General features: G+C 52.2%; 1 protein-coding gene and 1 long non-coding RNA gene across 4 annotated transcripts in view; one reads left to right on the forward strand and one right to left on the reverse strand.

Moving 5' to 3' along the window:
- The window catches only part of Rin3 (Ras and Rab interactor 3), a 119,780-nt gene extending 113,284 nt beyond the window's left edge, over positions 1-6,496 (reverse strand). The window contains exon 1 of one of the 3 annotated variants that reach the window (XM_074067288.1): positions 6,153-6,496. Coding sequence is in view for 1 of the 3 variants with exons in the window: in XM_074067286.1 (XP_073923387.1) it covers positions 4,903-4,946 (44 nt within the window). In the remaining 2 variants the exon portion in view is untranslated. Of the gene's footprint in view, positions 1-3,915; positions 4,763-4,902; positions 5,280-6,152 lie in introns of those variants that run through there. The other 2 variants (XM_074067286.1, XM_074067287.1) reach the window with 2 other exon arrangements.
- Positions 5,287-11,902, forward strand: LOC141421500 (uncharacterized). The gene is made up of 2 exons (XR_012446054.1): positions 5,287-5,654; positions 10,562-11,902. It is a non-coding gene; the product is annotated as an uncharacterized lncRNA (long non-coding RNA).
- Positions 11,903-12,571: the final 669 nt, after the last annotated feature.

Here is a 12,571-nt window from a genome sequence, read left to right on the forward strand (position 1 = left end):
ACAGACAGGTCTACCCAGGAAACGACGGTTAGGTCACCTTGATGTTTCTCTCTCTGTGTCTTTCTGATTCTCTATCTATCTCGGTATCTGTCTATCTATTCCTCTCTCTCTCTGACTCTATCTCTGTTGTTATCTTTGTCTCTTTCTGTCTCTCATCTCTCTCTTTATTTCTCTCCTTTCTCTCTCTCTCTCTCTCTCTCTCTCTCTCTCTCTCTCACGCACACACACAGACACACACACACAGAGCAGGACACCCTTAAATTCCTAGTTTCTCAGGGGTACAGAGACTGCATCTGGGGTCCTCTGAGGCAGCCAGGGGGCCCCCAGCTCCCCTCCATTCTGCCTGGGGCCTCAGCATGAGCAGCTCCACTCCCTGCCTCCTGGGAAGCAAGCTGGGGAGGAAGCAATTGAGGGTCAGGGGGCTAAGCAGGGTCCCCCTCCATGCCCTGTGTGCTCAGCCACCTCCTCTTGATGGGGTAGGGTGTAGTTAAACAGGGATATTTGCTCTCCTTGGCCAGCTCCACAGAGGCCAGAGAGGCCACCCTGTCTCTACCAATAAGAATCAAACCACACAAAAAAGGGCTTATTACAAGGGTGAGGGGGCAAGTCAGTAGCTCAGAAAACTTATTAAAGTTGTGATTTTCATCTTTAGCGCTGCACTAGGGGGAACCTCCATGTTTCAGACCTCCCTCTCCCCAGGGGACAGGAGCAGTGTGACTTCCTAGTTCTTGGAATAAATTGCAGTTTTGGGGTAACAGTACTTTGACAGAAGGTTCTAGAATTGTTCATCAGATCAGCACTAATCAACTACCCAAGAAGAGAATTCATGTCTCCCCATTCCTTCTAAAGGTGACTCCCTAATGAGGGGCCGGTAGGGGGTAAACAGGAAGTTAAAGAGGCTCTTCTGGACACATAGTGTCCCTAGAGTGGCCAGGGCAGCCCCCTTGGTGCCCTGGCCCTTTTTCCTTCACTGTCTCCCTGGCCGAAGTCAACTTCTCTTTCCTTAAGCCCTATTATCTGGCACCTGTCCAATGAATGAGGTGACCTGTATCACTGACCTCTGAGGTGTGCAGTGGCCTGCCCTCCCCGACACTTGCCACCTCAGAGATCTTACCCCACTCTTCTCTCCTCCAAACCTGCCCTCTTCCCCACCCCCGTACATGGCTGCCTGCCCCATTCTGCTCATTTGTCACTGTCTAGTGACCCACACTAAGGGATGACTGACTCACTGGCCCTGACAGGTGGAATAGTGGGGAGGGCCAGAGAGAAGAATCTAGAGTCACCCGTCACCCATTTGTGACTGCTCTGCTGTGGCCGCATGGCCAGGAGGTACATCAGGCCAGTTCAGACTCCTGCCTGCAAACTAGCTCCAGGGAGGCTGGACTGGACAGGATGTCAAGGAGCTGGGCAGTCTTCTGCTCCCAACAGAGACTGGCTCCTGGAGGGTGCCCACAAGCATTGCGGGGTCCCCTGGGTTAGAACACAGGTTCCTCAAGGCATTTAATCCCAGGCAAACCACACCCCATTCTGCACTCCGGGGCTTCTCAGGGGACATAGTGGGGGTCCTCAGGGATCAGGCATATAGGCCTGAGCTGTGAAAGGAGCCCAGAGTCAAGAAGGGGCAGAGTGTCAGCAGGACTACCTTGGAGCATTAGCCCTCCGAAAGCAAGGATGTCTAGGTGAGGAGGCAAAGAGGAGCTATGGGCCCTGTTCTGGGTGGACCCCTTCCAGGAAGAGCCTGTCTCAGAGACTGGAGTGGCTAAGGGCTCCTCTCCAGGGCCTTGGCAGGATCCCTAGGTCCAAGACTGAGAAGACCTGAGTTTACCTTCCTCTTTCTGTGTTCCTATTTTGTCCTTGTTACACTGAGACAGGATTAGGTCAGGGCTGGCCACATTTGTTCCAAGAATGGAATTCTTTTTCAAATGACATCTTAAGCAAACCCTTGATATAGTCAACCTATGAAAATGCGGGTAGTCTGCCTGCTGCAGAAGGGCCATGTGGGCCCCCACCCCACCCCTGAGTCCCAAAAGTTCCTGACCCTAATGGGCTCTGACAGACACCATTCCTTGGTGCCACCTCTGCACCACTGGTGTCTGTCTCCCGAAGTGATCTGCAACTATATTTTCTTGTGCCCTAACTGCCTACACTGTTGTCTGGGTCTTTCCCGGCCACCACTGAGGCCCATATGGGCTCCTTGCTTCTGCTACTGTCCCATTTACAGTCTGTCACTCTCTACCCAAACCTCTGCCAGGGTGCACCAAAGCTCTTCCAGCCCTGGCGAGCCCCTTCTGCTGTCCTATGCCCCACGCTCTGCTGCCTGGCCTCACTGCTCCCCACAGCTAACCACATCCCTCCAAAATTGCTTTTGCTCCCCCACTTCCTTCAAGTCTCTGCTCAATGTCCTCTCCTCCAAGGGGCCTCCTCTGACCATGTGTCCAGATGCCCTCTGGTTTCCTTTAGACTCCTGCCCTGAACTGTTATCTCTTCTCAGGGAACATCAGCTGCCAGCGGGCAGGGCTTGGATTAGTATTTGATTAATGAATCTTGAATGAATGGCTGAGTCTTGACAGTAGGAGAAAAGGTGTCAGTGCCCAGTGTACTAGGCAACCTGTCTGCATTTTCTCTCTCCCCAGCCAACTGTTTGCACAAGAAGCAGAGTGCAAAGAACCTCAGACTCTGCCTGCAGTGTCAAGTGACATCATCCTGGACCCTTGAGGGGGAAAGGGAAGGGCTGCCAGGGCACATTAGTCAGGGTCTCAGGCCTAGCCTCAGTAGCCTGGGGTAAAGGGCCTTTGCTTGTTTCCTCTGACAATCTTTAGTGCTGTAACACCACAGATGTGCAGCTCAGGAGCACAGAGGGCTGTGTGTACCCTCTAGTACTTGAGAGTCAGAGGAATTGGCACTTGAGAGCACACCAGACACCTTAAAAGGCAGAAGTCAGAAGGGGTGAGACTGAGATCCAAGTTTCTTAGGCTTCTGCCTGTCAGGGGCAGCCACCTGTGGTAGTAAGCCCTCTGTCTCTGGAGGTATGCAAGCACATTGCAAGAATGTCCTTAAGAGAATTCCTGAACCTTGTACAAGGTTATATGAAATGCAATCTAGGAACCTCCCAATGCTTTAGGTGCTCTAAAATAATAGTGTTTTTAGCAGCAGAGCTCTCAGGAAGTACCAGACACTGTACTAAGCAGGCCTGATGCGGTGCCTTAACCCAATGACTGCCTGTAGACAGCTGCTTAAATACCACTCATCCAATCTACATAACGATCTATGACAGTTGGTGTTATTAGGACCCCCAATTTACAGGTGAGGCAGAGGCCAGCTTACTTGTTCAAGGTTATGCAGTAAGCAAAAGGAGGGGGTCACAACCCCAAATGATAATAATGGTTAATATAATAACTATTAAGGGTTGCCCAGATAGACAGATGTGCTGAACTCTTTCTATGAATTCAATCCTTAAAACAACATACAAGTAATAGTTACTACTGCTTATCCCCATTGTATGGATAAGTAAACTGAGGCCAGGAGTAAATAACTGGCACAGTCAGAAACAAAGAAAGGCAAGAGGAGGTGGGTCAGGCTAGGTCATCCCTGGGAAAAATGGGAAGTGAGGTCAGGGTCCCTCCCCTCACCATTTTTCCTCTTAACCAGCTCCACCCAGCAATCCAGAGTATGACAGATACTGCTCCTGGGAGGTTCCCCTTAAGGAAGCCCAGTTCCTCCCACCGGATGGCATTTGTCTTTGCAGAGGTCACTTCCAAGGGAGGCATCCCACAACCAGAACTTCCGGCTGAGGCTACAGTGGAGGAGGGGGTTAGGAGGGAGGCGTCCAGATCTAGATGACTCCAAGGGCCCTTTCAGTCCACTCCCGGTCCCGGTCCCGGTCCCGGTCCCTCCTACCCAAGTAGGGGCAGTTACCTCCAGCTGGTCCCCAATTCGGGACTACACAAGATCCGCACAACTCTCCCGTTTTACAGGGTGGAGACCCGAGGCCCTGAGAGGTCACAGAGCTCGGCCAAGCAGCCGCGGAGTGTCCATGACTGACGGAATAGGCCCGGGACTTTTAAACAGAAAAGCAAGGAGTGGCTCCCCAAGCGCGCTCATCAGATTCTGAGGTTTTCCCAGGAATCGCTGCGGACCTGGCGCTTCCTCAAAGTTGCACCTTCTCGGCTCCGGGCTGGGCGGGGTGACAGGACCTCATCGCAGAGTCCAGCCCCGAGCAAAGCCCCAGGTCGCGAGGTGGGGGGGGGGGGTGGAGGGGTCGTGAAACTAGACGTTAGGAACCCCTTTGGGAAGGTTCCGCGGCCATTTGACTTCACACCCTTCAAGCTGCGCTTTCTCCCCGGGACCCCGCAGGTGCGCCCCGGACCCTCCCCCAGTACCAGGCTAGCCAAAAGCCGTTTGAAGGTCACTGTCCCCGGCTGCGCCTGTGGGCCGAGGGAGGGGATCCTTGTGGGTCCTGGTACAGGCAGATGGGTCACCTGAAGTTGCTGGGGTTTCAGGTCCCTCACCCCACGCCCGGCGGTGCCCCAGAGCCCGAGAGCGTGTGCGGGGACTCAGGCACAGCAGGGGTGCAGCAGGCTGCTGGGATCACCAGCGCTGGCATCCAAAGTTCAGGCCAGGCAGGAGCCAGGGGAGGGAGCCCCGTCTACACAGGCACCCCGGCTCCGACAGGTAGAGACGCACTGCCACGAAACCTCCACAGGCCATCCAGACGCGGACAAGTGTCTGTTCAAAGTTTAGCCAAGTGGTTGTGGCTACAGTCACCAGGGCCACCCCCTTCCCCGCAGTGCTGGGGGCTCCATCTCAGCCCCACCCCCACCCCCCAGCCCGGAGAGACCGGGAGTGGAGTGGGCAGCCAGGACGCTGGCCACCCAAGGAGGAGCGGCGCCCACCCCGACTTACCCCGCGGGGTCCCCGCGCGCGGGCGCCCCGGCCCGTCGGATCATGTCGCCGGCAGCTGCGGGACGGTGCTCGGAGGGGCTCAGGCGCGCGGCGGCGCGGAACGCGGTGCCCCGGGAGCCCGCATGGCCCTCGGGAAGGGCCGGGACCGCCCCGCCAGTCCCGCGCAGAGTGGGGAAGCCGCCGCCGCCTCGCTCTGGGGCGCTCGCTCCCTTCCACTTCCTGTATCGGAGCGAGCGGGGCTTTCAGGAAGAGGCTGGCCTTTGGTGGTCAAGGGGTTTTCGTCAAAAGCCATTCGGCGGCTGCTCGCGGCCGGAGCCCCCGGGGACGCACCGAGGCACGGGCGGGGACGCAGCGAAGCACCGGCGGCCGCGCCCCCGGGGCCGGGCCGGGCGGCGGGTGGTGCGGGGGCCGAGGCACCCCGCGCGGGCGCCCAACCTCGGGGTGCCGCCTCTGCGCGCTGGGGTTTTGGCCCGCGGGGCACCGAAGAGGGAAACTTGGAGAAAAGTCTCCAACTTGGCATGGGGCCGCGTAGGAAGGAGGCTCTCTTGGCTCCTGCCCGCCCTGATCGCGGGCCAGCAGGTGGGGAGGCCCAGAAAGTCCCCGGGGCGCGGTGCTCGTCGTGGGCCCGATCCCCCCGGTCCCCCGAGCCTCGGCCTTGCCTCCCACCGGGAGGAACTTGGATATCGCTCAAGGGCAGCCCCAGACCCGAAGCAGGTGGCCGCACTGTCTTCTCTTGGATACCTCCTCTGACGGTGAGCTCACTATCTAACAGGGCAGTCTGCCCTTCCATCAAGCCTGGCATCCAGTTCACCTGCGCCGGGTACCACACTGGATGGAGACAGAGGGAGAAAGCCAGCCAGCTCACATGAATAGAACCTGGAAGGCCTGTCCTCTAAGTGCCCAGCACTCAAAAATGCCTCCAGAACCCACTATGCTCCCAGAGTCTTTTTCAGAGTTGACTAGGCAGCACTGAATCCCCAGATCACCCCAACCTGGGAACGATTGACAGCTGGGGCCAGGTAAGGTTTTGTTGTTGGGACTGTCTGTGCATTCTAGAATCTTTAGCAGCATCTTGGCCTCTACCCAGTAGGTATCACAGATTCCACCTTCTCTTTGTGACAATCCAAAATGTCCCCAGACACTGCAAGGTGTTCTGGGGTGGGGGCAAAACACCCTAGTGGAGACCCACAGCCTAACACCTTCATTTTATACATGAGCAGACTGAAGCCTAGAGAGAGGAGGTGCCTTACCCAAGGTGACATAACAAGTTGAAGCAGACAGGACTGGAGGAATGTATCCCAGGCCCTTCTGCCCTCCACACCTCTGCCCAGCTCCTTTCTTCCCGTCTTTCTTGGTGTTTCTGCCAAATCAGCCTGTAGAAATTAGAGAGAACAAGACTCCCCACAGCCGTACATTAGAAGTACGGCTTCCTGATGGGAACGTAAAATGGTGCAGCCACTTTGGAAAAGTCTGGCAATTCCTCAAAAGGTGAAAGAGTCACCTTGTGACCCAGCAGTCCTCTTTGAGGCGTAAAATCCAAGAGAAATGAAAATATGCCCATGGTTCACACAGCCTTACTCATAACAGCCAATATGTGAACAACCCAGGGCCCGTCAACTGATGGGTGGGTAAACACTCTGTGGTATGTACATGCAGTGGAGTATTACTCAGCCATAAAAGGAATGAAGCACTCCAGCATAGATGAACTTTGAGATCGTGCTAACTGAAAGAAGCCAGTCACAAAGGACCACATTCCATTTATATGAAATGTTCAGAATAAGCAAAGTCACAGAGACAGAAAGTAAACTGGTGGTTGCCAGAAGCAAGAGGGAGAAGAGAGAGTGGAGAGTAACTAGTAATGGTTACTGGGTTTCTTTGGGGGTGAGGGAAATTTTCTATAATTGATTGTGGTGATGGCTGCTCAACTTTGTGGCTATACTAAAACCCATTGAATTGTATGGTATGTGAATTATATCCCAGTAAAACTATTCAAAAAGAAAAAAAAAAAAACAAACCACCAAAAGCTCAGCCTCCAGAGGCCACCCTGTCTGCTCCAGATCACACCACCTCCCCCTCTGTGGCCCAGATTCCTCCAGGACCCCCTCCCAGGTCATGACCACCTCTGGAGTAATCATTATCTTTTCTCTCATTTTCCTCAACTGGGATTTAGCTTCCTGTTTAAAAACTGAGCACAGAGGACAAACCCATGCTCAAACCCAACAGCAGGGCCTCTGGCTGAGTGGCCTTGGGCAAGTCCCTGCCCAGAGCCTCAGTTTGCCCATCCGTAAAAGAATGAGATGGGCCAGAAGGCGCCCCCTGCAGGTCACCATCACTATTTCTTTGTTGTTCCTAGAGCAAGTCTGTGGCCACTCCCAAAATTCCCTGCATCCCAGCAAAGTGATCTATCCAACTGTTGCACCTCCAAGGACCCTTTGGGCCCTTCTAGGCTGATCTAGACTGAGTAACCCCGTGCTTTAAGTCCCTCTCCCCACAAGAAAAGGTTTCTTTCAGCTTTGTGGGTCACTGCTGAGACTCAGGACAAACTGTCACAACCTGGGTTCCAAGGGATAGCCCCTGGCACTCCCGAAGGCCTGGCTGTTTGCCTGCTTTGAGAAGCCAGAATTCCTCAGATAGACACCAGGTGCTGCACCATGGCGATCCTATTGTTGGTAATTAACCAAAGAGGAGGCTGCCAAGATTCCAGAAATCTGAGCAGCTGCTGTTAGCTGTGGCCTCTGGTGCACCCTGAAATGACACAAGGTCTGACATGACATGAAGTCAGCTTGTCCTCGACCCTGTTCCCAGATTGCTGGTGTTTAGGTCTGCAAGCTTCCTTCCTTCTACCCCCTTTGGTAACAGAACCCAATTTCCCTCTAAGGCATCACCCCTCCCCTCCTTCACACTCATCTTTTGGGTTCAGGTCAGGATGAGAACCTTGGCCCAACTACTATTTTAGAGGAAGCACATGATTCTAGTCTGGCCCATCAGAGCCCTATGTTTACCTGTCACAGTGATTGGTTCATGGATGAGCACGTGACTCAGTTCCTAACAACACTGAGGGCTGGTGTTGTGCTGGGAGAGTGCAAACTTGAGGCAGCCAATGGCCACACTGAGCTACCATGTGACAGAATTCTACTCAAGAAGAAAGCTGAGATGGTAGAAAGCAATGCAGAGACTTTGCCCTAGTGACATCTTTTGAGGGCTAGATACTAATGGGCTTAAAGCCAGCTGTGCAGTTAGCCACCTCAATTAAAAGAACCTGCAGAGTCCATTTTTGGTGGTGCTGGGGATTGAACTTGAGGCCTCAAGCATGCTTGACCACTTGAGCCACACCCAGCCCTTTTTGCTTTGGTTGTTTTTGATATAGGGTCTTGCTTTATGTCCAGGCCGGTCTGCACTGCAATCCTCCTATTTGTGTTTCTCCTCATAACTGGAATAACAGGGGCATGCCACCATGCCCAACCACTGGTTGAGATGGGGTCTCACTAATTTTTTGCCCGGGCTGGCCTTGAATTGTTATCTCTCGATCAATCTCCACCTCCTGGGTAGCTATGATTACAGGTTTGAGCCACCGTGTCTGGTCTTTGTTTTTGTTGCTTAAAACCTCAATCTCACCTAAGGAAGGTTTCTGTGGCTACTGAATGACTCCACGCTAAGCATGGTGGGAGCAGCCTCCTCAGCACCTAGCATTCCCTTCCAAGGTCCTGAGGCTATCCAGCTGTGGGCTATCTGCAGGAATAAGGCTATCACCTCCAAGTACAAGAGCCTGATATGCATCTCTGTGTCTTCTTGGTGGGGAAGACGAGCTCTCACCTCCACATGCTCTTTGCCGCTCCACACAGGGGACCCCTAATACACTGGGTCCTGAGCAGGAATCCAGGGATTTTCAGGGGAAGGTTGTCCTGAGGACGGCCAACTCTGAGCTGCGCTGGAGTTTCCCGGAACTAGTAGTGAAGAAAAAAAGTCTCACAGTACAGTCTTATTTTTCAACCACCCTCCCCAAACCTTGCTTTGATAGGTTTGGCCTGTTAGTTTGTTTGGTGGTACTGGGGATTGAACCCAGGACCTTGTGCATGCTAGACAAACACTCTACCACTTGAGCCAAGCCCCCAGTCCTCTGACAGGTTTTGGATAAGATCATTTGAACAAACAGCAGATTCTGTCAACAGAAATTTCCCTGCTCTGTTGTGCAGTGGATAAGAGCAGGGACTTGAGTCCGGCTGCTAGGGTTCAAATCCCAGCTCTACCACTTAGTGTAACTTCAGGCAAGTTACACTAAGGCCTCCCTGTGCCTCAGTTTCCTCATTTGTAATGTGCGATAATAACATTGACTATCTTGTAGGGTTGCCATGACTGTCTCTGGAGCTGATGTAGGGAAGCTACCTTGGCCAGAGGCTGGTATACAGCAGGTGTTAATGCATCCTGGCTATTTGCAGCATGACTAACGCCATAAATGTATCAGTCAGCTCTCTCAGGAAACAAATGGCTCTTCTGATTAGGCCAATTTGAGGAGGATTTTTAATTGACATTTTATTTTATGTTTCAGCAGTACTGGAGTTTGAACTCAGGGCTTTGCACTTGCCCTTGCTTTTTTTTTTTTTTTGGTGGAGGGTGGCACTGGGGTTTGAACTCAAGGCTTCATGCTTGCCTGGTAGGTGCTCTAATGGCTTAAGCCACTTTGCCAGCCCTTGCTCTTGTTCTTAAGTCATGCTTCTCAGCCCTTTTTGCTTTAGTTATTTTTCAGATAGGGTCTCGGGTTTTTTCCTGGGACTGGCCTCAGACTGCCATCCTCCCATGTAGCTAGGATTACAGGCATGAGCCACCAAGCCTAGCACTGAGGAGGCTTTTACAAATGCTTAGGAGCTGGTTGTGGCAGCACACACTTGTAATCCCAGTACTGGAGAGGCTAAGACAGGAGGATCATGAGTTTGACATCACCCTGGGCCAGATCCTGTCTCAAAAAACCAAAACTGAATGAATGGGGGTGGCACAAGGAACAGTACTGTAACCCTCAGCCCTGTTACTATCCTAAGCCCAAAGGAGGAGAAACAGGTGGTAACCAGACCTAGAAGGAGAACATCCTGTCCTGCAGAAAGACCAACAAGCAGAGGAGTGGGAGCTCAGTCCACAGAGCACCAGGTCATGGCCAACCTGTGGGAGCCAGAGGACAGAACTTCCCACTGGTCAATCCCTGGTGTCCATTTGATAGGGGAGGGAGAAAAGTTAGGCCACAAGGGCAGAGCTGTGGAATCAAAGGAACAGGTTCCAATACTATGAGGCCTCTGGCTGTGAACCTTAGGCAGACAAGCCAAGGCACCAGATATGGGCTGCTGTTAGCTAAATGCCACATGACTACCTCCTGTTAATGGGGCATGGAGCAGAAGAACCACCAGACATGCCCTGCCTGAATTCCTGACTGGTACAGTTGTGAAATGTGATAGAATGGTTGCTGTTTGAGCTATTTTGTTTTGCCAAAAGTAGATCACCAGGCAATAGCTCCTCTATGGCTTTTCTATCTTCTGACCCTCAATAGCCTTTGGGGAAGGGGGAGGTGGGGAAGAGAGAGAGAGAGAAAAAGAGAGAGAGAGATTGTTGCAAGATCAATCAATCTGTATTCTTGGTGTCTGACAGGAACAAAAATGTCTGCCCCTATTGACAGGGTCTGGAGTGAACTAGGATCCAACTATGGCAGAAGGAACAGGTTCATCTCTGTAGTGCTGGCTGCCATCCAGTGGGAATGAGAGCCTGGCATGCACATCACAGGCTCTCTGAGCTGGGAATCACTGCTGAAGGTGGCTTCTGCAATTATCTGACTTTCTGTCATAAGGCTGCAATCAAGTGCTGGCCAGGGCTGCAGTCTCATCTGAATGCTCAGCTGGTGAAGAGCCTACTTCCAAGCATGGTTATTGGCAGGGTTCAGCTCCTTGAGTGCTGTTGAGTCTTGGACCTTTGTTGCTTGCTAATTGTTGGGCTTTGTCAGTGCCTTGCCACGTGGAAATCTCCAGCAAGGGCCCTTCATTCCTCAGTGTGCCAGCTGGGAAGGAAGAGAGAGAGAGGGAGAGAGCAAGAGAACTTGCACTGCAACATAGAAGTCCTAGTTTTACAGAACCTAATCACAAACCTGGCATCTCACTACCCCTTACCCTGTTGTGCTAGTTAGAAGCAAGTCTCAGGTGCTGTTCACATTTGAGAGAAGTGGATTTACCGCAGGCATGAAGACCAGGAGGAGCACCCATTGGGTGCCATTTTGGAAGCTGCCCGCACCAGGCAAAACCCTTGGGGACTCTACACCGTTCCCTCTCTCGGCTTTGACCTCCTCCATGTTGACCTCATCCCAAGGCTACTTGCCCCCACTGGCAATTGGGGCCATGCTGTCTGGGTCCATCCTGCAGGAAAAGAAGTTCATACAGCGTGATTTGTCAGCCTAGGTCACATACCTGCCCCAGTCACCAGGAGCACTCCATAAACTCATTAGCTTAGGTTAGTAAGGATTCATATTTGGCCCTAGCATTGTGGGGGGGGGTGACTTTCTCCCAGATTGAGTTGGGGAGGGATCGAAACTGATCAAAATTACGATTCTGTCAGAAAGGAAGAAGAGAATGGATGTGGACATTGGAACCAAACACCGCCCACTCCATCTGTATGGAAATGATCACAAGCTTGAGGCCACCCATGAGGAAACTGTGGGGTTAATAGCTGTGTTCAGTATCTGTGCGATGGTTTCATGGGTACACATCTAATGGAAACGTAAAATTGTATACTTGAAGTTGTCCAGTTACTGTACATCAAATCAGCTGCTTTTGAAAGCATGTCATTTCTTTTGCCATGATGTTGTGAAAAGCACAAAAAACAAAATATTCTTCCAGTTTTCAGAAACTACTATCTGACTGCAGCAGAGTCATTCGTGTCACTGATGAATGGATGAAGTCCTGGTTCGTGGCTTTATTGTTTTGCTTTGCTTAGATCCATTTAGTGTAAATAAAAATGTGTTCACTTACAACAGTCATGTCATTCATCAATTGCAAATACTGGTTGGCTACAGACACAAGAGTTTGGCAAAAATCAATGCAAACATCTTGAGAAAATGCTCTATGAGATGTATTGTAAAGGGTGTTGTATATTTTATTATTAAAAAAATCAGACTATGAGTTATCAGTATAATTCAAGATGCTCTGACAATCTGGTTCATAATGCTTGGCCATTAGGGTGGTTTTCTACATTGTTTTCTTGCCGCCTTCCACCCCATGTTGGACAATCCTGGAGGTCTACAGGAGGAGTGGGCCTGCAATGGATTGGGCCTGGAATGGATTAGCCCTGGAAAGGATAGGGTCTGACCTAGCCAGAGGCAGGGGAAGGCAGCTGGCTCAGGCAGGCTGGGCCAGCCCGTGCTTCCTCTTGGCAGCACTGGGAGTGAGGGAATGGAAAGAGACTTTGAAACAGTGACCTCCAAACAAAGCCACATTTTTGACCAGAGGCCAATGGTTAAGCATTAGCAGCTCATCAGCTCCAAATTGGCTCATCTTCTGGAAGGTGAACCTTGTCCAGGGGGTGGGGGCTTCTCCCTGGAGAGCAAAGCTCCTACTGTGTGCTGGGCACTGCACCCCTACTGTGTGCCAAGGTTGAGGGCAAGGACACATGAGACTCACTTTCTGCCCCCTCTTCCAAGAAC

Source organism: Castor canadensis, chromosome 3 (assembly GCF_047511655.1).
Source record: "Castor canadensis chromosome 3, mCasCan1.hap1v2, whole genome shotgun sequence".
Taxonomy (NCBI): domain Eukaryota; kingdom Metazoa; phylum Chordata; class Mammalia; order Rodentia; family Castoridae; genus Castor; species Castor canadensis.